At 42.7% G+C, this 27,666-nt stretch overlaps 1 protein-coding gene across 8 annotated transcripts in view; it reads right to left on the bottom strand.

Moving 5' to 3' along the window:
* tjp1a (tight junction protein 1a) overlaps positions 1-12,824 on the bottom strand; it is a 100,466-nt gene extending 87,642 nt beyond the window's left edge. For 7 of the 8 annotated variants that reach the window (XM_053676429.1, XM_053676431.1, XM_053676432.1 and 4 more), the window contains exons 1-2: positions 12,715-12,824; positions 1,487-1,634 (exon numbers count right to left, since the gene is read on the bottom strand). In XM_053676429.1, coding sequence (XP_053532404.1) covers positions 1,487-1,634; positions 12,715-12,809 — 243 coding nt within the window. In that variant the 5' untranslated portion in view covers positions 12,810-12,824. Of the gene's footprint in view, positions 1-1,486; positions 1,635-12,591; positions 12,630-12,714 lie in introns of those variants that run through there. The other variant, XM_053676433.1, reaches the window with a different exon arrangement.
* Between the last annotated feature and the right edge of the window lie 14,842 nt (positions 12,825-27,666).

The following is a 27,666-nucleotide window of genomic DNA, read 5'->3' as shown; positions in this document are numbered from 1 at the left end:
TTCAGGAAAATGAATAAAAATGTAGCATGAGGTTGTACCCGGGGTTAAGAATGAATTAGAGATCGAATCGTATGGTATGGTGATCACGATCTGGACAAGATATGTAGAGGAACCATTTACAGAACGTTTTAAGTATGTATAATAACTAATAAGGAAATGATGTGTTATTGACCGTCTTTTTTAAGGTCTTCTGAAAACGTACTGCGTTTGACCAAAACGAACGCAAAAGAGGCACGAGAGTCGGGTAACGGATATAGAAATGTCCTGTACATAAGCAGTTGAAAACGCAACGAAGCCAGTCATATAAGAACATTTGAACAAGTCTGCCAGGAATCGGTAGACCGATCGTACTAACCCCCGGAGCGGACGTTAGATGAAGTAAACGAACTGAAACGTTAAAGAAGTCCTCTGAGTAAAGGAAAGGATGCACGAGGCACATCACAAACAAAGCAAAATGATTCCCATACTTTCGTTTCTAATCCGAAACCTGCGAGTTTACCGACCACATGACTTGACCACATGATCGTGGAATCTTGTATACTAACTGAATAGCAGCCTACCAAAGGAGAAAAAATATTTACACTGACATCTATTATGTACGTTCTTCGAACGTCATCACCGGTACTGTTCTTCCCACATCATCACCGGTACCGTTCTCCCCACATCATCATCACCGGTACCGTTCTCCCCACATCATCATCATCATCATCATCATCACCACCGGTACCGTTCTCCCCACATCATCATCATCATCATCATCATCACCGGTACCGTTCTCCCCACATCATCATCACCGGTACCGTTCTCCCCACATCATCACCGGTACTGTTCTCCCCACATCATCATCATCATCATCATCATCATCATCACCGGTACCGTTCTCCCCACATCATCATCACCGGTACCGTTCTCTCCACATCATCATCACCGGTACCGTTCTCCCCACATCATCATCATCGGTACCGTTCTCCCCACATCATCATTGGTACCGTTCTCCCCACATCATCATCATCATCATCATCATCATCATCACCGGTACCGTTCTCCCCACATCATCATCATCACCGGTACCGTTCTCCTCACATCATCATTGGTACCGTTCTCCCCACATCATCATCATCATCATCATCATCATCATCGGTACCGATGATGTGGGGAGAACGGTACCGGTGATGATGATGATGATGATGATGATGTGGGGAGAACGGTACCAATGATGTTCTCCCCACATCATCATCATCATCATCATCATCATCATCATCATCATCGGTACCGTTCTCCCCACATCATCATCATAGGTACCGTTCTCCCCACATCATCGGGACCTTTCTCCCCACATCATCATCACCAACATCACTGTTCTCCCCACATCATCGGTACCGTTCTCCCTACATCATCGGGACCTTTCTCCTCACATCATCGGTACTGTTCTCCACACATCATCATCATCATCATCATCGGTACTGTTAGTAATTTCCCGACTCACGTTGCAGTCCAGCAGGTCGATGCTGTCCAGGCTCTTGCTGCGATGAACTCGTCCCTTGATCCTGCGCAGCGACGGCTTCCCCTGGCTCACCGCCGCCCCGGGCGGCACCGGACCAGACGAGGTAGCAGCATCGGAGCTGGGGGGCACCCTGGGGCACAAATTCAAAACGACAAGTTCATATTATCAGACTCGGAACTATAAACTTAAATCAGAGTGACATTCGAGAACAGAGTGAGGTCTGAGAGAACATCAAAGAAACGCAGCGTGTAAGAAATAAACCCGTCATATCCACCATCTTACCCGACAGCTGTACGAACAGACGCGGAAAATACCGGCCATGCTGGAGGTAGCAGGCTCGCCAATAAACGGGCACATCTTAGCTAAAATGAGTCGTGAGTCAGCTAAAGCAGCAAATCAGTCCATACAACACACTGCCTAAACTCTTTAAATGACAAGGATATACCTGCTAGCACAAAGTTTTCCGTACTGGGAATTGGTCATACGCTTTCCATCAAATTCCTGCAGACTTCCATTAGGAATCTTCTGGAGACTATTAAATGATGATCATCTGACCAAGATTTGACAAGGAACCATTAGGAGCAACACATTTCATTAAGCTACCATTACAGACCATCAGAAACACATTAAAACCCATCAGGAACCACTACAAACCTCGAGTGGTTTTTTATTTCTCTGACACGATTTAGAAAACGTTGCCTAGGTATTTATTTATTTATTTATTGATTGATTTTTACACACTCTCAACCTTTAAGCTTTCTGGTCTTTTGCATCGCACGGTTCTCTCAGTAGGCGAAGAACGCTGTGCACCGTGTCCCACGTTTACACTCGGTGCCTTCCAAACTGGACGAGAGCGCCAACACGGCGCCGTCGGGTCTTATAGGGAGTCCAGTCCCAGAGAAATCTAAGGAGAGAGACGTCATAAACACGGGAAAGGAGAGGAGAGGAGAGGAGAGAAAACGTTTTTGGTTTTTTTCCCCCCTCTGAGTGTTTCTTCATTTTTAAAGGCTTTTTTTCTCCCTGATGGTTTGGAGGGCAATTCGAGGCAAGTGTGCAAAAGTGGTTTTAATGTTAAGTGACAGCCGAGGGCCCAGTGTGATGTACGAGCCGTAATCCTCCACTTCTCTCTCGCTCTCTCTCTCTCACTCACACACACACACACACACACAAATCCCTTCTTTCTGTATCTTATTCTCTTCATCTCACTCTCTCACTGAAGACTATTGTGATTAATAAACCCGCAAAAGTTCCATCGACAGCTGAACAAACACTTACACTGACTGGAAATGAATCCGTGCGAACATGCCTCGGCGACAGGAATGAAGGCCATTAAGCATTAAGAGTTTTTACACTTGTGATAATACCCGTGAACATTAGGATTCATGGACCGCAAAGATGTGTTGAATCAGTGTACGGTGATGGAGAGAGAGACAGAGAGGTAAAAAGAGCTTGTCGTTTGTCAGGGTGGATATAATAATCGCAGTCGAAGTCCATAACAGGCGAGCAGAGCGAAACTAGGAATATCTATCACTGGAAAACAAACCAGGAAACGCGGGACACCGGGACTTGGAGGATGGCGAGGACACCCAAGTCCTAGGACTTGGAAACACAACAAAAACACCTGCTAATCACTGCGGTAACAGAACAGGTGGACACTAGGGCCGTGCGATATTACAAAGCAACAATACCCAGTGACTATTCGAATCTGGTGGAATCGCCTGAGAGAGAAATTGTGTTTATTATGTTGTAGAGACAATTAGTCTCTCTCTCTCTCTCTCTCTCTCTCTCTCCCCGTCTCTCTCTCACCCTCCATGCTACTCCTGAGATACCAGTGATCCTGACCCCTTCTGCTCTCTGGACCTGCCCGATCCATCCTGATGCCCTACTTCTTCTCGGAGTTCTCATCACTTGGAAACCGCTCGCCGTTGCCGAGGACGGCCTCAAACGGACAGCCGAAATATACACTCAAAATCAATGAGGATGGCTTTAGGACTGCAACTGATACGGACAGTTTTGCACTCAAGTCTCCACCAGTGAACAGTCGACAACTTCACCAAAACGGACGTCATGTAAAAACGAATTCCCCGGTTACACAATTGCACTATTTCACCACAGTTATAGAAGGATATTATTTATAATCGCACCATCCGGTATCACGCAGATGAGGACGGGTTCCCTTTTGAATCCGGTTCCTCTCCAGGTTTCTTCCTCAAGGAGTTTTTCCTTGCCGGCGTCCGATGTTCAAAGCGCTATACAAACTATACAGAATTACGACTTGACAATACGACAAAACATTTCTGCTGTATTCTCGAAACATAGCAGCATCTTTCGCGTCGTTGTTCTTTTTTTTTTTTAAAAACAGCGGCCCTAAAAGGTCGCTATAAAAGAAGTGATGCGCTAAAGAATCGAGTGTTTTTAGAAGTAAAACACTGCGACTCTGTTGAGACCTGAGCTCCATCAATGTTGCATTAGGGAGCCCAAAAATAACACGATGTCCCACTTGGAATCGGAAACAGAGGGGGTCTGTGCTGCCGAACATCTGTCTGTGAACCGAAACACCACTGGGAAACAACAGTCAAAACCCGGCCTAACCGGCACACGGGCCGAGTGCGAAAGTTTGTACACCCCCAAACGGAAGAAATCGCTCGGTCGATCCGAACATAAAATAGTCAAATAACATGTTATACGTTATGTTACCTGTAGGACACAACGATTATCCTTAATGCGCATTAATTAATTAATTAATCAATCAATCAATCAATGCAAAGAGAGGTTTGCAATCGATGTGCAAATTTAACTGAATGGGGTTATAACTCTCAGATCTATGAAAATGTTTTTTTTTTTTACCTTTAACATTCAATAACAATGCCTTCAAGCTTTTCAAATTAGATATCGGGTGTTTGAGATCATATTTTCAGGACATGTTGATTAAAAAAAACAAAAACAAAAACAAAAAAAAAAACACTTACGATCGGACCGAATAACAAAATGTATTACAAATCATATCACAAACGAGTCTACCGATTTCTGGTGCAGTATTTGGATATCAGGTATTACGGTAATTGCGTCGAATGTACGTATATGACGAATAAAATGATTCGGATTCGAATATAAAAGGTTTAAAAAGCCCATTTATCTGGCTCTCTACCTGCCGTTCTGTTTTCTTGACTTTGTCAAGTCGTACTGGGGAAAAAAAAAACAAAAAAAAAAAACCCCCGCATCTCGCTCTTCCTCTCACTTTTACGAGAGCCGTAACGACTTTTATGACCTGTAAAACTGGTGAGTCATAAAATCATCAGCAGCAGTTAGCATGTGTTCTCTGAGGCTCAGCAGACAGGACACGACGTCTTTGACGCTCATATGTCACTTGCCAAAATCCTTCCCAGGGCCTCGGCGATGACTCACGCCATGTCCGATTGCGTTCAGTCAAAATGAACAGTGCCAAATCGCGAACGGTCCAAACAAAAAACGTTTCCATCGAGTGGTCAGCTTTCGGAAGATTATAACGCGCTGCCTGATTTCCGTCTCCCGTCGGACTGCGAGTGCTTTAACACGAGGTAACCGGAAGTGCGACACGGATCACGACCCTGATTAGGCAGGCTAGACAGGTCTGACAGATGGAGGGAGAGATTAGGAAAAGAAACGTGTAGAAGACGTGACCGTAAGTGATGCCAGATAGGGTCCGGGGTCATGTTCTGTCACAGTTGACACGGTTCTCACGAACAGGTGCATTATGGGATCATGCTTAAGGAGTAAAAGTCTGAGTAGGACAAAATGAATGACAATCAGAATAAACGAATACGAACTTTCCGAACCTTTCGCAGGGTTTGGACACTTTTTAAAATAAGAAGATCTAGGCGATTGACAAAACAGGTATAAAGTGTGCGAGGTTCAAATGTAGTAAATCATGTCTACGGTACACGGGGATCATAGAATCAGGCAGACGATATAGGGTCAGCACCATGTGTTAGGGTTAAATACACCAATTCATTCACTTTCTCACAGTACACTGCCGTTTCAGACGTTATCAATTCATTACTTTATCAAATCTGTCATCAGTCAGGACAATGTTGGGTTTCTGTGTGTAGAGTATCGTGACTCTGAGTATCGTGGCCCTGTTTACAATAGTGCGTTTTCGTTTATAAAATAAAAACGATCCTCGTCCATGCCGGCGTTTCCGCTGTGTTTCAGAAACGATCTCCGTCCGCACTACACGACCGACTACGCAGGTCACATGACCATTCATGCACACTGGGCATGTGCAGACGAGTGTAAACCGGAAGTTGGTTGCTAGTCCAATCCGGCGTTCCGTGTAGTGCTTAATCATAGCTTGGGTCTTGCGCATGTAGCAGCTGCAATATTATAAAATACAGAATTGAGAATGACAACAAAGCCAGCAAAGCCTCGGTTTTCGAGGGTCGAAAACATAGTGTAGTGTAGACGACAGGCGTAACCGTAGCAACGATTATGCGTTTTACAACGAAAACGCACTAGTGTAAACATGGCCTGTGTTTAGCTGCTGGTGAGCAGGGAGATGGGAAACGGGAGGGGAGTGTGCCCCCTGCTGGGCAAAACAATTCACACCTCTCCGCAAAAACATTGGTACAGATATAAAACTAAAGATTTTTTTTTATTTTTTTTTATAGTAAAACACCGTCTACAACTGCCCCAATAAAATTATAACATTCGAACCTAGTAGGCTAGGTGAAACAAAGAATTCTTACTTTCATACGAGCCATTAACCACTACTGCAGAGCGTGACATCACGAATAAATTCAAGGCCGAACACTACCAAAACAGGCGCAAATTCCATTTTTAGCCTCTGGATAAAAAGAAGAAGAAGAAGATTTAACGTTGATAGAGTTCAGGTGTGCATTATGAGATGTCTGGGTTGATGGGTTTGAGGTTGAGGAAGCAGGCAATGACATGACATGACATAGCCTTAGGACAGAAATGTCTCATTTCTCATTTCTAATCACATGACAGCTACCAACCAGGGAGGGTGAAGGACAACACGTACTTCATCTGAGACACGTAAAGCCACTGAAAGCTCTCATCTTTTCAAACTGCGTCACATAGCAGCGTAACGCTCTCGGAGACAAACGCTAACTTCTGCTGTGATTGACAGGAGAGAGAGAGCGAGCGAGAGAGAGCGAGCACGTCCCTCCCACTCAGAGAACAGGAACACTCGTGCTCTGAAGACTTGTTTTAAACCCATGACAATTAAAAAAAAAAAAAAAACACCCACACAATATGATAACACAGGAACTCAACAGTACAGCTCGACTGTTCAGTACAATACGACGACCTCCGCGACCTCCTAAATCCCAGTTTAACTCCCTTAATCAAGTGCAGAAAAAAAAATAGTGTGACTGCTTTGAGTCAGTCTGCCTTCTAGCACACGATTCATGGACAATCAGACCAATTTGTGTCATGTCTGCTCATGGCAAAAACTCTCAATGAGAAAACGTGTTCATCTTTTCCCCCGTGATCAGGATTTTCACAGGGGCTGATCCAAACAAATGTTCCTTTTGTGAACTGCTGCTGCTGCGCGTGGCTCATTAGAGGAGTTACAGAGAGACTGTAACGGCATCGGAAAAACTGAGCGTGAGGACGTGAGAGAGAGCGAGAGAGAGAGCGAGAGAGAGAGAGGTTAGCAGTATTGTGTGGGCTGATATACTACTACTGAACACATTATCCCAACTGGTTCTTGATTGTTGGTGGCCTCTTACTGGGGGAAAGAAAAAAAAAAAAAAAGTGTGTACACCTGATAACACTAAGCTCTCACACACACGCTTTTGTCTCAGGAGTGTGTGTTTATAATACACTTTAAGCGTCGATGACTGGGGACTGGGACAAAAATGACTGGCGCTGTGTGTGTGTGTGCATTTCACTTGTTGCTAGAGCTTCTACGTATTTCTGTGATATAGGAAACAAAAAAAACCCAAATAAAACATTACAAAGTTATTTTAATTTAAAAAAAAAAAAAAAAAAAAAAAAGAAGTTATTTTATTTTTGATCGTGTGTCGAGAATTTTTAACCCAAGACCTGTTTTTGTCTTCGCCGTTAACGCAATTTTTTGCCGTGCAGTGTTAAGGTGGGATAGAACACGGCGTAATTCGTCGCAGTTCGGTTATCGGCCTGAAGTTATCAGCTTTAGAGCACGGGTCATTAACTGGCAGACCAGGACAAGTTACGGCGCCCTCCGTTAATATTGGCACCCTTGGTAAATATGAACAAAGAAGGCTGTGAGAAAGTGTCTTTACTGTTTAAGCTTTTGTTCAAAAATTTACCAAAATACTCACGGATAGCAAACAAACAAACAAACACCATTAGGTTTATAAAATTATATATATAATCTTTGTTAAATATAGGTGTGCAATAATTATTGGCACCCCTGTGAATTCATACGAGAAAAATATATTTGAAGTAGATATTTTACATATTTTTTAGTACACCCTGTTGACTAGGAACAGGAAATAATAATGGGTAAGACCAAGGAATATAGCTGTGATGTGCAGCAAAAGGTTGTTGAGCTTCATAAAGTGGGCCGTGACTATAAGAAAATAGCACAAGCATTGAAAATGTCCATTTCCACCATCAGGGCAATAATTAAGAAGTTCCAGTCCACTGGAAACGTTACGAATCGTCTGATCAAACGTGGTAACGTGAAGCACTATTATGAACCATGCGTTGTTCATGGTTACGCATTTAACAGTAACTATTGTTGCTGTTTATTCATGTCAGTTTCTTATTTAGACCTTTATTAGCAAATAATTTTATGTTGCTGGATCTTCAAAAAAAAAAAAAAAAAAGTACCCATGCTATAGAGTCTATAGTTCCTGGTTGCTTAGTAACAGTGTTTTCAGAGCTGTAACCATTCGAATCCTGAACATATCGCTTACTTGTTTTAAACCACCAAAAGCACAAAGTCCAGAGTTTCTTGGAAACACATTATTTCTCGTCACTGTGGCTCTAGTCTCTAATATGCCTTCTCCTTCCCTACCTCTACAATCTGTTCATTCCAGCAGACCTGCACTCGGTGTCTGACAGACGACAGACAGATACATGCCAGGACAATAAGTAATGGAGCAGGGACTACGAGTAAAGTAAACAGGTCCACAGCTGGACAGATACTTGTTAGGTCTTAAGGACGCTTTGTAGTGGCAATATTTCATCTTTGGTGGGTCTGAAGCTGAGGAATTGTCAGAACATGGTCAGTCTCGGTGCTTTCTTTAATGATACAGGATTTACGTATACATGGGGATATTTCGTTTGATAAAGTACTAGGAAAATATTAGTACCCCAATGAAAAAGAAATAGTTCAGTACAAAAACACCCAATCAGATACTGGAGTATCTCAGAAAAACACAATATCGAGTTTATATAATATCGTACAAATCTTTTTTAGTAGAGTTGTACCAATCCTAGCACGCTAGCCTCCAACTCCAGGGTTGGGGGTTCGATTCCCTCTACACCCTGTGTTTCCAGAGCTTGCATGTTCTCCCCGTGCCTTGGGGGTTTCCTCTGGGTACTCCGGTTTCCTCCACCGGTTTAAATACATGCGTTGTACACTGATTGGCATTTCCAAATAGTCTGTAATGTGTGAATGGGTGTGTGCGATTGTGCCCTGAAAAGGGTTGGTACCCCGTCCAGGGTGTCCCCCACCTTGTGCACCAAGTCCCCTGTGATAGGCTCCAGGCTCCCCGCAAAAATGGATGGAAATACCAATCCCAACCTTACCATTTGAATGAAATACACAATACTCATCCAGTGCGGACATCCTCGTAGTAACCTGACGATTCTGTGCAAGCTTCTGTTACCTGTAGTGTTGGGAATTTCGAGTCTTTAAAGTGAGTCATTTGCCTCAGCTGACTGATAACTGGAGAGTCGACTCTCCCAAATGATTCACAGCAGAATTTACAATATTTTAAGCGGTAATGGTTCTGTTGTGCCCGTTCTTCCTTCTAATGCTGATGATCTGTGCTTTGTTAAGAAGATATATTTCCATTTATCCTGGTAACTGATCACGGTAAACTTCTAATACACGCTCGAGTACATTTTCAATCGTCTCGGTCATGCTGCTTCATATACTCAGCTGTGAGTCAAACACACGTCATTCACATGTTGAAAAGATGTTTCCATGGCAGCCTTTTGATTAAATTACATGACAAGAATAATGGAATTGCCTTGCTCTATAAGAAAAAAAAAGGGGGGGGGGGGGGTTTCTCCTAAAACGCTCGAACGCTCTCAACATTCACCTAAAAGGCCTGACTCAAAGAGTCGACTCCTCGAATCATTCGCAAACGACTTGCCACCACACCAGTGTTTGGTGAGGATGGGTGATACTGATGATACTCAGTATAGGATCAGTACGTCACTAGCGTTTATATAATAAAGATGGATTTGTGAGGTGGAAGAGCTCCTTAATGAACTCAGTAGAATACACACAAGCAGTTTCACCACTAAATAATGACACTGAGCTGTGAGTTATAAATGAATGATCCTGTCTGCGTATCGTTATGAGGGAACAAATCCAGACAAATTTAATGAGGTTTTTAATCAGATCTTCTAAGCAGTTTAATGAGACGTCTCGAGTGGACACGATGACATCGTGCGGGGTTTCCGTATCCAAGCTGCGAGTTCAGAAGAGCACAGAATGTCCAAAATTCATCAATTCATTAGACTCTCGTATGGTCGGAGATGTGTGTAAAGTGTGTGTGTGTGTGTGTGGGGGGGGGGGGGGGGGGGGGGTTAATTTGGGCAAGACTATAATGAAGATAATGATGATGATGATGATCATGATGACGCAATACTCTTTCACACTGCTTCACAGAGAAATCCTTTTACTTCCAAACCTATATACACGTCAGGTTAAAGCACAACGTGTTCACTGTATCGCATATCATTAATGTCCACAAATAATTAGAAGATATTTTGCTATAATTTTGATTTAAATTAAAGCTCTGTCCATGCAATTTTGTTTAATAATAAATGTTACATCTGAAACTTATGAAACATCCATCCATCCATTTTCCATACCGCTTATCCTACACAGGGGCGCGGGGATCCTGGAGCCGATCACAAGTAACTCTGAGCACAAGGTGGGGGACACCCCGGACAGGGTGCCAACCTATCGCAGCGCACAATCACACGCTACGGACAATTTGGACCTATCAGCCTACAACGCATGTCTTTGGACTGGGGGAGGAAACCAGAGTACCCGGAGGAAACCCCCGCATCACGGGGAGAACATGCAAAGTCTACACACTCAGGGTGGAGGTGGGATTCAAACCCCCGACCCTGGAGGTACGAGGCAAACATGCTAACCCTTAAGCCACTGTGCCCCCTACACTATTCATGTTCACCCTATCATTTCAAGTTCAACGCTACAGGAGTTAAGGGAACACAATTAGGCAGGATCTCTGGGTGGGAGGGACATACTCTCACGCCCCTGTCAAACAAAGCAAACAAACATTTGATCATCTTTGAAACGGTGCCTATTAATAGCACTGATATACTTGAACAAACCCACAAGGAAAAATAGCTTTTCTAATCATTTATTCAACAAAAAGATCAATAGATATGATATTCTTGTGTGGAAAAACTAAGTACACCCTCGGTCTCAGAAGCTAGTATCGGCCGCTTTAGCAGAAATAACTTCTTGTAGGCGTTTTGCAGAATTGTCCACCAGGCTTGCTGGAATTTTCTGGCCACTCTTCCATGCGGTATTCTTTCAGTTGCAAGATGTCTGCGGGTTTTCTTTCACGTTCCGCTCGTTTCAAATCCCTCCATAACATTTCAATGGGATTCAAAACCCGGGCTTTGACTAGAACGTTCCATAACCCTCCGTTTCTTCTTTTTGAGCCGTTCCTTGGTGGATTTTGCTAGTGTGCTTAGGATCACAGATCCTGTGATGAAATTCTGGGGTTCTTGGAGACTTGTTTTTGCAAGTTTCTGCTCTTGGGCTGAATTTGCTGGGACGGCCAGTCGTTTGAAATCTGCACCATTTGTAGATTATTCTCCTTACAGCAGAATGATGTATTTCAAATAAATTTGGAGGTTTTTTTTTTTTTTAAATCCATTGTTAGAGTCTCAGGCATCCACAACCTTTTTTTTCTGAAGGCCTTACACTTGTTAGTTACACTTGTTACACTGAAGGCCTCTTTACACTTGTTGGCCAATGCCGTACAGGAACAAACAAGTTTAGCTAGCTATGCACAGACGTGACGTGTTCCCTGGCCACAGCAAACAATTCAGCAAACATTGGTCCAACCTTTTTACATTGACAATATGATTTATTTAGAGGCATAACATGTCACGGATTAGCTAATGTAAGCGGAGGAGATCGAATTCGTAATGCTAGAATACTTCGTAGGATGTAGCTTGCTAGACAGCAAGACAATGTTGAAGTGTGTGTGTGTGTGTATATATCTGATGGGGATCCTACTCAGGTCATTTTCTATGGATGTGGGTTAATATTTTGGTTCAGCTCAGATTAACCCCCCAATAAAGTCATTGTGTAGGTATCACCTGGCCACCCCTGGTTTAGCGCCTTTTATTTCGGACCTAACTACTAATAATCTACTAACTCTAGGGCCTAAATCCCAATTTAACCTTTAACTCTTAAACAAGCTAGTACAAGACCAGTTTGGTTTAATTCTATGAAATATACTGTATGCAGCACATGACTAAATTATTTAAATAAAAAAAAAGAAAAAAAAAAGGCATCATTTGGATCATTGTTGCTCTTTCTTTGCAAGGAGAGAAAGAGGGACAGAAATTAAACAGAAAGCAGTGCAATTTAGGCAGAGTGACCAAAATGGAATAAGATTGAGTGAAAGAAGGAAAAGAAAAGATAATAAAAAGGTATAGAGTGAATGGGAGCATCTCACTTCCGGAAACAGAGGCTGAGCGAAGAGGCGCGTGCACCTTGACAACAGACCTCGAGATGTCACACACACACACACACACACCCCCCTCTCTCTCTCTCTCTCTCTCTCTCTCACACACACACACACACACACACACACACACATCTGGTTTTCCTTCTTTTCCATCACTGTTCATCTTTTATCGCATCTTACCCATTCATGCATTTCATTCCCATGTAGCGAGCTGCTCTCCTCGCGCTGTCGGGTATTCATTCACGCGCTCCCCGGTTCATTCACACTTTCCTCCCCACCTTTCTTTTTTTTTTCTTAACTCACCACAGCTGTCTTTTCGGAGGGATGCAATCGTCTTTGTTGGACGCGGTCACTCCCATAGCCATCTGCATAACCGTGATGTATTTCTGGTACTTCATGTTACAGTGGGTTACACAGTCCACTCCAGCATGCGCGCGCGCTTGCTTTCACAAAACAAACAAACAAACAAAACAAACAAAAAAAACACCCTAGATCTATGTAAAATAAAAAGGACGTACGCACGCGCACAGGTGAGCATGAAAGCAAAAAAGCGCTTCAGGAGGTGTGCAGGGCAGGTCTGCCGCGCGCGCCTCGGTTACTCTCAGAGCGCCATTTCCGAGTGACGGGCAACAACACGACGAGACAAACTGAGCCAAAGCACGGCGATACTACGCTCCATGTCTGCCACGTCTCCGGTTCAATCTCATTAGCGCTCAGAATAGCCGGTTAATCCGTTTCCGCCGTTCAGTGGCGGTCAGGAGCGGAGCAGCGCTTTGTTTGCTTCTTTATTTGGTTGTTTGTCGGTTTGGCTCACCAACACCACCACCGCCGCGCGCGTGCAAAAAAAATAAAAATAAATAAATAACAACAAAAAAAACCCCCACACACATCACACACACACACAAACTTTCCGGTTTGGGATTAAGATTAAAATGAAGGTGGGGGAGGAATGCAAGCAAAGCGATACAAAAAAAAAAAAGGTATATAAGAAAATAAGGCGCGCGCGGACGACGGGGGAGAGGGGGGGGAAAAAGAAGTAAGCGTCGCGCGAGCGGCAAAACAGGCAAAGAAGAGCGCGTGCGTCCGTGCGCGAGGCAGGAGCTATGTGCGCGGAGGGGGTGGGGGTGGGGGGGGGTTGTACTAGAATATTTGAAAAAAAAGAAGATGGAAGTAAAAAAGGAGAGAGAGAGCGGAGCGGTAAGGGATGGGAGCGACACAGAGTGAAGGACGAGTGTAAAGACAGGAAAAGAGAATGAGAGAGAGGAAAGGGGAAAATGTAAGACAAAAAGGAAGTACAAGAGGGGAGAGAGAGAGAGAGAAAGCAAGGAGAAGGTAAAAAAAGAGGTAAGCAAAGGATGAGACAATGTGATAAAAGTAAAGGAAGAGGGGAAAGAAAAGAGGAAGCGCAAGAGAGAGAGAGATACAACAAGAGAGGGATGAGAAAAGATGGAAGTAATGGATGAAAGAGAGGGAAGGAGGCAGATACAGCAGGAGGGAGAGAGAGGGGGGAGAACGGGTGCTGAGAAGAGTGGGGGGGGGAGTGAAAAGATGGACGTAAAGAATGAGAGGAGAGGGAAAGAGACAGCAGGATGGGATGAGAAGTTGAGAAAGGAGAAAAGGACGAGTGTGTGAGAGAGAGAGGCAGACAGAAAAGTAAAGCAAAGGAATAAAGAGCAAGGGAGCAGACTCAGCAGAAGAGAAAGGATGAGAAAGGAAGAAAAGTAAAGGATGAGATAGAGACAGACACAAAAGTAAAGAGGAAGAAAGAGTGAGAAAGCAAGAAAGAGACGGAGGGAAAGAATAAGAGGAAAGTAAAGGATAACCGAGAAAGACCCAGACACAAAAGTAAAAGGACGGGTGGAACGAAAAGAAAAGAGGGACAAAAGGGTGAGACGGGAAGAAAGAGAAAAAAAAAGTGACAGACGGATGAAGATTATTTTCCTATGACAGCATGTCTTGAAGTGTTTTATTCCTCTTATTCCAGAACGCGATTTTTATTTGTTTATTAAAGAAGGATACGTCGTACTTTTTGTCCGTTTATGGTAACGTTTAATGTTGTGGAACATCTGTAAAACAAGATAGATGCAAAAATCAACCTTCAACCAATCCGAATGGAGAAGTCAGTAGCGTTGTGGTGTAACAGGAGATCAACAATATAAACCCGTGATATTTACAAAAAGAAAAGGCCAAACGTTCAGTTGTTTACCTACGCAACCAGAATCCCTTAATCATCAGGAGGAAATAAGGAACGGGTCCTGATCTCGTACATCTCCTTGTCCAATTCTCCAGCCATTCCGCAATCTAATCACTGACCAATCACTGACGAGATGCTGATGCCTTACATCCGTCATCGATTCAGACTTGACGTTATTGCATTACTCGCCCACTTCCTCTGTAACCGCACGAGTCCAAGCAACAAGCTCATCAGAAACCTTCTTTCAGTCAATCCGATTACGTGACCTCCATCCGATCTCCACCCGCTGTTAGTCCGAGCAAAGGTCAAGCAGCTGAAATAAAAGAGGTCGCTAACTACCAAAGGCTACATGTGGATAAAGAGTTGTGTTCGATCATCACAAACGTTAGAAAATTACTTATATTTTAAAGTTAGAGGACTGGATGATGGAGATTGCACAGGGTTTGGTTGAGCTTCATGCTACACAGAACTCTGTGAACCAAAATGGCTGAGGTAAAAGTTGGCTGAGGTGAACACTGATCAGCCATAACATTAAAACCACCCGCCTAATATAGTGTATAGTGTGTGTGAGGCATGGACTCCACAAGACCTCTGAAAGCGGCACCGAGACGTCAGCAGCAGATCCTTTAACTCATGCAAGATGCGAGGTGGGACCTCCTGGAGAACTTGGAGGCCGAGTCGACGCCTTGAACTCTTTGTCATGTTCCTCAAACCGTTCCTGAACAATATTTGTGGTGTGTCAGGGCGCATTATCCTGCTGAAAGAGCCCACTGACGTTAGCGAATACCCTTGTCATGAAGGGGTGTACCTGGTCTGTAACAATGTTTAGGTAGGTGGGACGTGTCAAAGTAACATCCACATGAATGCCAGGACCCAAGGTTTCCCAGCAGAACATTACCCAGAGCATCACACTTCCTCCATCCTGGTGCCATCTCTTCTCCAGGTAAGCGATACACACACACACCTGGCCATCCACATGAAGACAACGTGATTCATCACACCAGGCCACTTTCTTCCCTTGCTCCATGGTCCAGTTCTGATGCTCAGATGCCCACTGTAGGAGCTTTCGGTGGTGTACAGGGGGTCAGCATGGGCACTCTGACCGGTCTGCAGCTACGCAGCTCCATACACAGCAAGCTGTGATGCTCTGTGTGGTCTGACTCCTTTCCATCACAGCCAGCGTTAACTTTTACAACAATTTGTGCTACAGTAGCTCTTCTGTGGGATCGGACCAGACTGGCTAGCCTTCTCTCCACACACGCATCCCATGACCCTGTCTCCGGTTCACCGGTCGTCCTTCCTTGGACCGCATTTGGTAGGTACTAATCCCTGCATACCGGGAACACCCCACAACACCCGATGTTTTGGAGATGCTCTAACCCAGTCGTCTCACCATCACAATTTGACCCTTGTCGAAATCGCTCGGATCCTTACGCTTGCCCATTTTTCCTGTTTCCAACACATCAACTTGTTCGCTTGCTACCTAATAAATCCCACGACTCGACAGGTGCCACTGCAATGATAATCAGTGTTGCTCGCTTTACCAGTCGGTGGCTTTAACGTTATGGCTCATCGGTGTATACGGGTCTAAAAACATACTCGTAAAACTCTGATTCGTTAGTCAGAAATACAGTGACAGAAAAAAAAAAAAAAAAAAAAAGTACAAACCTTTCCCAAGTGCATGAAGAAAAATGACACACACTAAATAAATAAATAAATAAATAAATAAATAAATAAATAAATAAATAAAACCCTGTTGAATGGAGCTGGCGCTCAATAAATTACTAGATAACTATATAATTATAACTAATTTAAACTATAAAGAACCAATTTAAAACATTTTGTGTTTCAAATCCTGCTTTTATGACCTTTTTTTTTGTTCATCGATCCAAATCTCCAGAACACATGGCATTTCTGCGGGGCTACAGCTCCGTCCATTGGCTCAATTTAGCACCTCACATCTACAAAAAAAATAAATAATAATAAAAAAAAATGCTAAATGACGTTTGATTCACTTCCTGCTGTCGAGTTCTCACTAGAATTCACTTGGACGTGAATCGAGGCCACCTCAGGCCGGGTGTTTTGGGCTACACCCACGTGTGATTGCAGTGTTCTCACTTGCCTGAAGAACCGCACCGTCGTGAAGGACACGCCAGGGTTCCATTTAAGCAAACTAAAATGCTACCTACGTGAAAGTACCCTTACACTTACTCTGGACCAATCCAGAAACTCGGTGTCCTAAAATGGACTGGGGGAAAAAGCAGTCACCTGATTCAGTGATGGATTTGTATATCTTTTTACATACATACATTTACATCATCATTTTCCTACATTTTCTTCTTCCTTTCGTTCTCTCTGTATGTTATGCTGCGGGCTCAAATTGAACCGATACCAGGTCAAAGATCTAGGACATTAAAAGATGAAAATAAAAAGCTTTTTATTGTTCGCAATGCTGTTTTTAATTGTATATAAAAAGGGTTTTCTGGAGCGTTGTGCGCTAAGATGTATATAGAAACAGCTCAGAGTTTAGCCAAAGAAATGCTGCTAGCAAGCTAGTCATGTCTCCTAAACAGCAGAAACTGTGTCGAAACAGAAAGTTGAAATGAACAGTAAATAAAAATACTTACCAGATGTTTTACAAGTCGTCTGATCTGCTCAACTTGTTCTCACTGATGGAAATTCGTAGTTACAATTCACAAGACTCAAACGGTATGAAAAGTGCTAGGGTCAGGGTTAAGGTTAGGGGCGGGGTTAGGGTTAGCACGCTTACTTCTGACTTCACTTCACAAAATCTGACCACATAGCAGTCATTTGTTTGAATCCATTTGAATTCGTCATGAGATCGGTTTAATTTGGTCCCAATTCATTCATTTTTTATTTTTATTTTTATTTTTATTTTCTTCAGGCATTTGTATACCTCAAATTTCCCAAGCTGAACTTCTTGAAGTGTTTAGTTATGATGAAAAAACCCTTCCTGTGTACACAACTACTGGCAGTAATGACAGAATGAGAAGTAGTGGCTTTAAAAAGATACCCTAATGAGCTATTTCTTTCCCCCTGCCTACGTATTATCTGCCTATTGGGACTGATTTATAGAGTTCCAGTCCCACAGGAAGGTCCATTAACCTCTGAAAGCTCGAAATCATTAACCTCAAGGCCTCTGGAAAACACAGAGAGATCAGTTCATTCTGATCAACCACCAGTTAAACATCCATCCATCCATCCATCCATCTTCTATACCGCTTATCCTTTTCAGGGTCACGGGGAACCTGGAGCCTATCCCAGGCCTATCCTCGGGCACAAGGCGGGGTACACCCTGGACAGGGTGCCAATCCATCACAGGGCATACAATCACACACACACACACACACACACACACACACACTCACACACCCATTCATACTCTACGGACACTTTGGACACGCCAATCCGCCTACCGTGCATGTGTTTGGACTGGGGGAGGAAACCGGAGTACCCAGAGGAAACCCCCGCAGCACGGGGAGAACATGCAAACTCCGCACACACAGGGCCACGGTGGGAATCGAACCCCCAACCCTGGAGGTGAGGGGCGAACGTGCATGCATAAGCTGGTAGCGAAGCCAGTGAATCAGAAACACGGACTGAAAATGATCAGTGAAGGCTTAACAGAATCTTCTCGAACAACATTTTAAACCATGAACCATTTTATGCACCTCTTTATGTACAAATTCCTGTCCTAAAAGACATCACTTCCCCTCCCACAAATGAGTCATTCACAATTTGGCCAAATCAGAAGAGTATCATCCCAAATCTTTTTTTAAACCCTTAAAGTATATAAAAGGCTCATGGAAGTTTAGGAGGTTTGAGAGAAAACGGTAATAACCCAGTTGTAATCTTTTCTACACACTGTAAATGGACTATAAGGCCAAAAATATCACATCCATCACCTCCATATTTTGGCCTTCCCCAGTCTACAAAGCTGTAGCAAGACCATTGTTAGAATGTCTTTGTATGCTGTTGAAATGGACTTCCTTTTCACAGGAACATCGTGGCCCAAACTTGTTTCATCAGGACAATGCCCCTGTGCACAAAGTGAGGTCCATAAGGACATGTTCGCCAAGGCTGACGTGGAAGAACATGAGTATCCTGAACACTTTTGTGCTGAATCGGAACACCAACTGTGCCCCAGACCTCCAAACTTCACATCAGTAAAGCTTGTGTGGCTGAACGGAAAAATTCCCAAAATCTAGTGGAAAGTCTTCCCAAAAGAATGGAGGGTATTATAACAGTAAAACAGGGGGACCAATCGGAGTTCATTCCCATGGATATGGAATGGGTGTGATGGTCAAGTGTCCACATACTTTTGGTCATATAGTGTAGTTTGTTGAACCACACAGTTGAACCAACATACAGCATACTCCAAAAACCTACAACACAAGATAAAGTCTCCATGCAGTATCTTAATGCAAACAGGACAGAAGGGGTTCAAACGGTCAAACATAAACTGCAGAGTTGGCATCCTTTCACAGCAAGGTGTCTATATTTAAAAAAAAAAAAAAAAGAAAAAAAAAGGAGGTCACCTACTCTACCTTTCTAACTACTTCATCAATATTTCTAATTTAAGCTACAACACAAACCATTAATGTGTTTCTATATTTACAGGTCACTGCTTTCAATTCAATGGCAGATAAATGCACTGATATTGACTTTTAAATTTAAACACTCAGTCAAGCACTCATTTGAACCAATTCCCTTAATTCACCCCGACTTACAGGAGCTTAACATTAAAACTCTCCATACTTTTCCAGGCCAGTGCAAAAAAGGCACCGTAAAAATGCAGTACTTTCCCAGACCTGTGCAAGATCCCACCTGAGATCTCACTACACTTTTACTCCATCATATACAGCTCCATAAAGAAACTTTGTGTTAATGAAACATTTCTGAAGCTTTTCTAGGCTGAGGCAAGACGGTTATAGCATGAGTCAGGACCTGGGCTGTAGCCACATTTAGCCCGAGGTGGCTCAAGGTCAATGATGTGTTTACACGCACACACACACACGGACAAGGACAGCAGCAGGCCACAGCAGGTTTTCCCCATTAAAAACTCACACTTTACAGACACAAGTGATGAAGAGGGGCTCTACTGAGTCAAGGAGTTACGGCACGCTGTGTAGAGGACAGGCATCGATTCAATCTGGCATGAAAATAACCTGCGTCATACTTTTGCCCGGTGGTGTGGGTTCGAGATTGTAATTCCCTCCGAGGACGTCACGGTCCATGTGCGACGAGGATCTGCAGCTGTAAATTACATCTCTACAGCTACGATTAATCACATGACCTTCCGCCTTTAGATTAACACGGCTGCCTTGAACCGTGGTTCCACGTGCTCAGATCATCCACACGTAAATACACAAAGGATCGGTCACGTGCACAAAGACAGGCTTGCACGAGTAAACGTACAGAAAGACAAACACTATGTTGGGTTCTATATAAAACATTTACAGCCACAGGAGACAAGTTGCAAGCTGAAGAAACTTTCACGGTTCCCTTTATTTTCCAGTATTTTGGTTTGGACCACAATCGGGTGGCGTTTCGGGCACGCGCTCAAAAAAAGAAAAGAAGAAGAAAAAAAAAAAAAGTACCGTCTTATCAAGCAAGCGTAAGGATTCTTCAAAAGGTTCCATGTAGAAACCTAAAGAAGTATTTTTCATTTTAGAACTCACAAGGGTCGAAACCAAATCAGACAAACAACTGACAGTCAAAACTAGCGGAATAAGTAAAAGGTGTGAATCCCAAAAAATAAAAAACAACAACAACAACAACAACAACAACAGAAAAACATAAGATTACATATAAAGGCTGTGAAATAAAATTGGAAAGACTTCAGAATGAGCTTTTGAAAACATGGAGTATAGACGTAAACGGTGAGGGAAAAAAGGAAATAATGAACATCATGTGAGAGTTCAGATGAGCTGGAAGACCAAGAAAGCCTTGAGGAACGCTCCACCCCCCAAGGGTTTGGGTTAGGACAAGTGTAGGACAAGTGTAAGGGATAATTGGAATGTTGGTTATAAAGTCGATGCCAAGGTGGAGGTTTTCTACCGAGTTGGAGACCATGAACAGGAACCAAAATAGAAGTAGCGACAGGAGTTGTCTCAGGATCACAGGATAAAGAGGGCGATTTACAGTGATTTATGGCTGGTATCCCATAGAGCCAGGGCAGAACTTTGAGAAGAGGAAAAGCTGATGCAGGAGATGGTCAGAAGGGATGAGCTGCTGTGCTGTTGTGTTTCAGAACAGGTGGAGCCAGCGGGGTAATGAGGCAGGCAGCCACAGCAACACCTCCATCTTTCTTCCTCGCCCTCATTTCACACGTATCCTTTCTGACCTGCTGCCTCCCACAACCCTGACAAATTGCCAGTTATTAAATGCTTATTTATTAAAAGAACACCACATCGCACTTTTTTTTTTTTTTTTTATCCCTTTTTATAGTTAGTTAATGTTGTGGGACATCCAGAAAACAAGTTAGGTCTTGGTATCACTTACATGCCAACAATCATCTCCTCACCGGTGTCTCTTGAAGTGGCGGGATTTTTACTGGCTCACACTGGAGACTCCTTCCGTAAATGTTAAATAAATGTTTCCTTACAGAAACCTTCATATCAATGATTATATGTTTTTAATCTGTTATGCAAGTCCATACAAGTCCCTGTGAATGAATGTGTTGCTATAGACATGGAATAACAGAATAATATTCGAGTGGAATAACAGACCTGTGATTTGCAGCTGGCAGAGCTGATCCATACATCCATCCATTTTCCATACCACATATGCTACACAGGGTCACAGGAAGTCTGGACCCTATCCCAGGGAAGTCGTTCACACACACTATAGATAATTTTGAACTGCCAATCAGCCTACAACGCATGTCTTTGGACTTGGGGAGGAAACCGGTGTACCCGGAGGAAACCCCCAGGGAGAACATGCAAACTCCGCGCACGCAGGGCGGAGGCCGGATTCGAGCCCCCAACCCTGGAGGAAGCAAAGGTGATAACCACCAAGCCATCATACCCACCCCCCCCCCTCCATCAGAGCTGATGAAATAGATAATTCATCAAGTACTGATCAGATTTGAGATTTCAGCAGCACTATGCTAAAAAGAAAATGGTTGCAAAGTGTGAAATAAACTGGTGGAAAAAAAAAAAAAAAGAAAGAAAAGATGCAAGCACTGGATGTCCGTCATAACAACGAGCATCAGCAGGAGAGGTCTACTTTTTTTTTTTTTTTAAATTTCAGCTGTAAGAAATGTCTCTCTAAGGGTTGTTACCTCTCTCTCTGCTTTGCTTTCACTGATCCAAGTCTTTGCAATTGTTATGTACAGGTGTGCTTTTATGTTTTCTACATTAGTCTGTCAGTCGAAAGGAGAAAATTTAGTTTTCCAAACATCCCAAGTTCCTACAGTACCATTAGCAAAAACGAAGGTCAAGGAGTTCTGCAACAGATGGTATGGCGTCCACAGAGCCCTGATCTTATCATCATGGAGGTTGTTCTGGGATCTGCAGAGACAGAAGCAAGGCAGCCCATGTCTCAAAATGAACCGTGTCCATTTCGACAAAATGCTTGGACTGACCTACTGGCTTATAAAGCTGCAGTACAGTGCACCAACAAGAACTGAAGCAATGATCAATACAAAAGGTATTTTGTATTGTAGTCCAGTATTTTCTTTATTCAAGTCTATAGGAGGCATCTTCTAAGAATTACATTAGACACGGTCTGAAAATGCCGCATTTCTGAAAAGCAAATGTCGGCCATAGTGCATAAACACACCAAATTAACTGTAACCCTAACCCTGCAGGTACAAAAAAAAAAAAAAAAAGGAAGAAAAAGCGCTTAATTAAATACAGATATGGCGGTATTGGTTGCTACCATCACATGCATTGTGGCTTCGCATCCAGTCCGACATGGTGTTTCCATGGTGATAGGAACACTGGATTTTCTGCTCTTCCAGTGGTGCTTCGGAAATCCCCTTTGGGATATTGAGCATCCTCAGGGACAGAAATCCTTAGCTGGTGCCTATAGCTAGTCACATGTATATGAAATGTATCTGTGCGGACAGGACTGTGAGCTGGTGGACATACTCGGAGTTCTGTGTCACCACATGAATGATGGTCTTTAGATTGATATGGTTACTCAATGTGATTGCGTATATGCTGGGAGTTGTTTGGGAGGTGGAAGAGAGTACTTCTGCTGTTGCCATGGCACCAGCACATTGTGCGCAGTGAGCTTGAAAAAATCGCGACATGAGGGTTTGCTTTCCCTCTTTTTCCTTATTCTCTCGCTCCCTCTCTCTAGTGCGCTGTAGATGTCCAACACCACACTATAGTGCACTAACGCTCTAATGAATTATACACCCATGCTCCAGTCACACACACACACACACACACACAATGTATTTTACACAAGAGGAAATAAACCCAGATATACACCCACACCATTGATCACCAAACCTTTTCCTGGAGCTGTACATCCTATGATGGTTGATCGTCACCGTCTTATATCGTCCTCCCATTAACTCATATACGCCTAAATTGGGCACAATATATTCCAATATTAAATAATAATCAACCCTGTTAGCCTGAACACTCTAAAATTCCATCCTTCACACATGTTTTATTTATGAGTAGGTTGCCTACATAGGAAGCACTTTGCATGTACCCTTTTTTGAGCAACGTATCAGACAGAGCCGTCACTACGATACAAACTGGTAATAACATGCACGGGTGAACTGGAAAAGTGAAGAAAGATGGATACGGACAACAAGGGACCCGTCTAGCTGGAAAAATGGCATAAATCTACACTTGGAAACCCTACTAACCAGTTAGCTAGGTAGCTAACCGGCCTAATGTAATAGCTTAAATCAATGCAGTGTAGTAGCATTAAACATTAAGACCAGGGGACACCCTGGACGAGGTAGGGCACAATCACACACCCATTCACACACACTGTGGACAATTTGGAAATGACATTCGGTTTACAGCACATGTCTTTGGGTCGGGGAAGGAAACTGGAGAAGTCGGAGGAAACCCCCGAAGCAGGAGGAGAGCATGGAAACTCAGGGTGGAGGCGGGAATCGAACCCCCAACCCTGGTGGTGTGAGGCATCGTGCCCCCTGAATCACAGAAATGAACATCTTAATTGATCTAATAGGAAGTGTCATTTCAAAGCTAATGGCGAATGATGGTAGCAGTTTAACAAACAAATGACTTTTTTTTTTTTTTTTTTTTTTTAAGCATCATCTTACACCACATCTCAAATCAAGCCCTGACAAGATCATAAACCGAGATGAAAGCTCCAACTTTGGCACATGCCTAAATGCTAAATTTATGCAACACAGTACACCGTAGACCGAAGACTAAAATGAGTGGCGACGATCATCCACGTGCTCCATCGAAATAAGTAAATTGTGGATACCGTACTATATTACTCACTCAGACACACTCTTTAGAATGTATAACACTTTGAAAGAGAAAAGTGGCTGTATATAATAAGAACACAGGTTTAATTATTATTATTATTATTATTATTATTATTATTATTATTATTTTTATTTTTTTTTAAATGGACACAGATCCCTAGAGTCTATTTATAAACCTCACAAGAAACAAAATGTCAGGGGGAAAACGCAAATGTCTTAACTGACTTCAAACTTTGATCCTAAGAATGACTTAGGATCAAATAAAAACCATTACCATTAACCAATCGATAGTGTTTTATTGATCTAATCTTCCATTTATTGACGGGGAGAAAAGGACAGAAACTTCTCTTTTAAACCCTGCACTCGTAATGCGAAATACGGAATGCGTATGCATATGTATGGCACTTTGTTTTTTTTAATCCTTTCTTTGTTTTACGGTAACATAGCTGCCTTTATCAGTGCCAATACTGGAATCAGGAAGGATTAAGTGCATCTCTCCTGCACTGTGAGTGTGTGTGTGTGTGAGTGTGTGTGTGTGTGTATTGTTAGGGAGATGGAAAGGGTATATTTCTGCTGCATCACGCTTTTCTGAACGGCCCAGTCAAGGTCAGCCAATCAGGATAGAGCCAGAATCTGTGGAGGTAGAAATCTGAAGCAGCACCTGAACGCAGCATGGCCTGAACAATATACACAAATACAAAAGGCACACTCTAATGTGACATCCACATTTCAACATCACCACAGCATGGTCCAAATCTCACACGCACACTTACACAAATCAAATAGAGCGTGGTCAGCATCAGAGGTCATACATGTAGGAACCATTGGTGTATCCTCAAGCTGAAAGCCTCCTCTCTTCTTTCTCCTTACTTGATCCTTATTAATGCATTAACACATCGTTAAAGATGGTCGGTTTGGATCAATTTTGGAATCACATGCTGAAGGACATAGGATCAAGAAGCGAAGATGATATCAGTTGGGCCGAAGGAAGTAGGACCAAAAAGTCAAGGAAGCATCATTCGAATATTGGGATGCACCCAGTATTCATCTTCACGCTACAGAAGCATGCTCCAGTTCTGCTTGAACCAATAAACATGGCTGAATCCTCATCCCTGTGAAAGAGCTTGGTAAAATGGGCTGGATGAAGGATTTCTCAGGATCAAGGAGGTAGTCTTACCATGGTTAGCTGAAACTGGATCCCATCAAGCCATCCCTGGAAATGTATGCTCAAGTCAAGATCTTATAATCTCCCTGGAGAACTCTCAAGACACACCATCTGGCAACACATTCAACCTTAATGTAGTTCTGGACAACTAATTATCCTTCACTTCTCATTTTATACAGGCTTTTCCTTTACACCATTAGGATTATCCAGTCCGTTCTCTCCACAGAGGTCACTCAGGTCCTTGTTCAGTGCTTGGTCTTATCAGGATTGCACCACTGCATCCTGACACGCCTTCCACTGTATACCACTCAACCTTTGCAACTGATGTACACAACTTTTTCATCTCCTCAAGTTCTCCCACTCTGCGATTCCTCCACTGGCTTCCTAAAACGGCCAAGATCAGATTTCATCAGAACACTGACCCAAAGACAAAAACACACCCCACCGACTGTACCCGAAGGTACTCATCAAACCCCACGCTGCACACCATTCTCTACAATACAGTCTTCCGCTTGCATTACATCACTTCACGTTGGCAACCGTGTCATTCAGCCAACAAGCTGAAGTTAAGCGTAAACTTTTTGTTATGAACTCTTTGAAAGTGTGTATTTGTTTTTAATGTTTTATTTCGGAAGTCACAGATACTTTTTTTTTTTTTTTTTTTCCACGGCTAATCTGATGGCTCCTGCACCACAATGAGTCATCGAGTGAAATTTCGGGCATGACTTAGGAATCGTGATCAAGCTGCAGATGGTCCTCACCCTGGGTGAACAGCTGTGCGAGTGCATATCCTATTCTGGAGGATATGGAGAATGGAGTCCGGAGAAAATCATTAAAAAAAAAAAAAAAAAAAAAAAAAAAAAGTTTCCATAACAGTAGTTACTCTTTGTAGATTAATATCTTTTCCAGCCATAGTGAATATTTTTCACCATACTTTCCCAGTCTAGCTTCTCTTCCTGTTGTGCAGCTGCATGAACCAATAAACAAGACAAGAACATTAAGTTCCAATGGCACAACTAGAGTCTTAATTAAATACCCAAAATAGCCTAGACTAATAAGTATCCAGTAGTAAAGTGCTCTCAATTTTATCCAATACATTGTACGATATCTATGAATTTTAGGCTCTGACCTACCAAAGTCACAGAGAGGTGAGATATATATATATCACATACACACACACACACACACCCAGGCAACTATTATTACATCTATATTACACTATCTATATCTACAAGCCAAGGCCCATTCTTTTACTAAAAAGCTATTTTGCTTTTCTATTTGAAACGCTGTCATTCATGACCAGTTACAAAACTGTGAGCTTATGATAAACAGTGCCAAAAGGTTTAAGTAGAGGAGAAGTTACCTTGCTTTAAACTACTAGTGATGGTCCCAAAGCTAACGATATAAAAAAAATATTTCTAAAATAATATTCCTTAATAATGTTTTGTAAAGAATTTGAGGTTTGGCTTTACATTTAACCAAGCTGGCCGTTGAACCAGTCATTTTTATTTCCCCCCCTCTTTTGGCTGATCCCGTTTTAGGGTCGAATATTGATTCTGGCATTATGCCACATGCCTTTCCTGATACAACCCTCCCCATTTTCTGGGCTTGGGACCGGTGCTGAGAGTACACTAGCTCATGCAACCTTCCAGCGGCTGGGGTCGGTTTCTCTGATCGGGAATCGAACCCAGGTTGCAACAGTGAGAAACATTTGGTTCCTAAATCAAATCAAATCAAAGCCTTGAAGGTTCTGGAATATTAAAAACTTTTAATTTTTGCGATTTCATCAGGCAGTATTCCCTTCTTGGTAGTGTCCAGGAATGTATTAAGGGAATATTAAACTCATTTTTTTTTTAGTTTTTAGGATCTTTTTATGCAGCTTCTCAGTTTGGAACCACATCCATGTCACTGGCTTGAATCAGTCCACCTGCTTGCTCGGCAGAAGAAGCTTCTAGAGGCAGCAACAGTGTCTGGTATAGCTTTCATTTGGGAGTATAGAACAGCAGAATTGTAAGAATCTATTCTCAGTGCAGACGCTGGGCTTGTGTTGGGCTTCATGACCATTTTGAATTATTCTGGACTTCTGTTCTATTAAACATGGCCAAAGCTGACGGTTACAACATGCAAATCCGAGATGAATAAAAGTAGTTTTAACCCACCGTCTGAAATTTCACCTGGCTGTCTTTAAGCCATAAGGGAAAGAAGAACATTGATAAGCTAATTGAAAGTGTAAATAAATGTAACTGATATCTGATTTAATTGTAAAGTTTATTTAATAGCGTGACAACAACAGCGAAGGGAAACAGGTGCACTATATTAATATAAATCCTAAAAAGTCCAAAGGAAGAAATCAAACTTGACACATCTTTTTAAAAAAACTTTACTCTTTAAAAATTTGCACATACGACATGGTTGAGAATGTAAGTAAACCGAGTCGAACAC

This window comes from Ictalurus punctatus, chromosome 27 (assembly GCF_001660625.3).
Source record: "Ictalurus punctatus breed USDA103 chromosome 27, Coco_2.0, whole genome shotgun sequence".
NCBI classification, from domain to species: domain Eukaryota; kingdom Metazoa; phylum Chordata; class Actinopteri; order Siluriformes; family Ictaluridae; genus Ictalurus; species Ictalurus punctatus.
The sequence above is the reverse complement of the archived record's forward strand: the minus strand, read 5'-3'. Positions and strand labels throughout refer to the sequence as shown.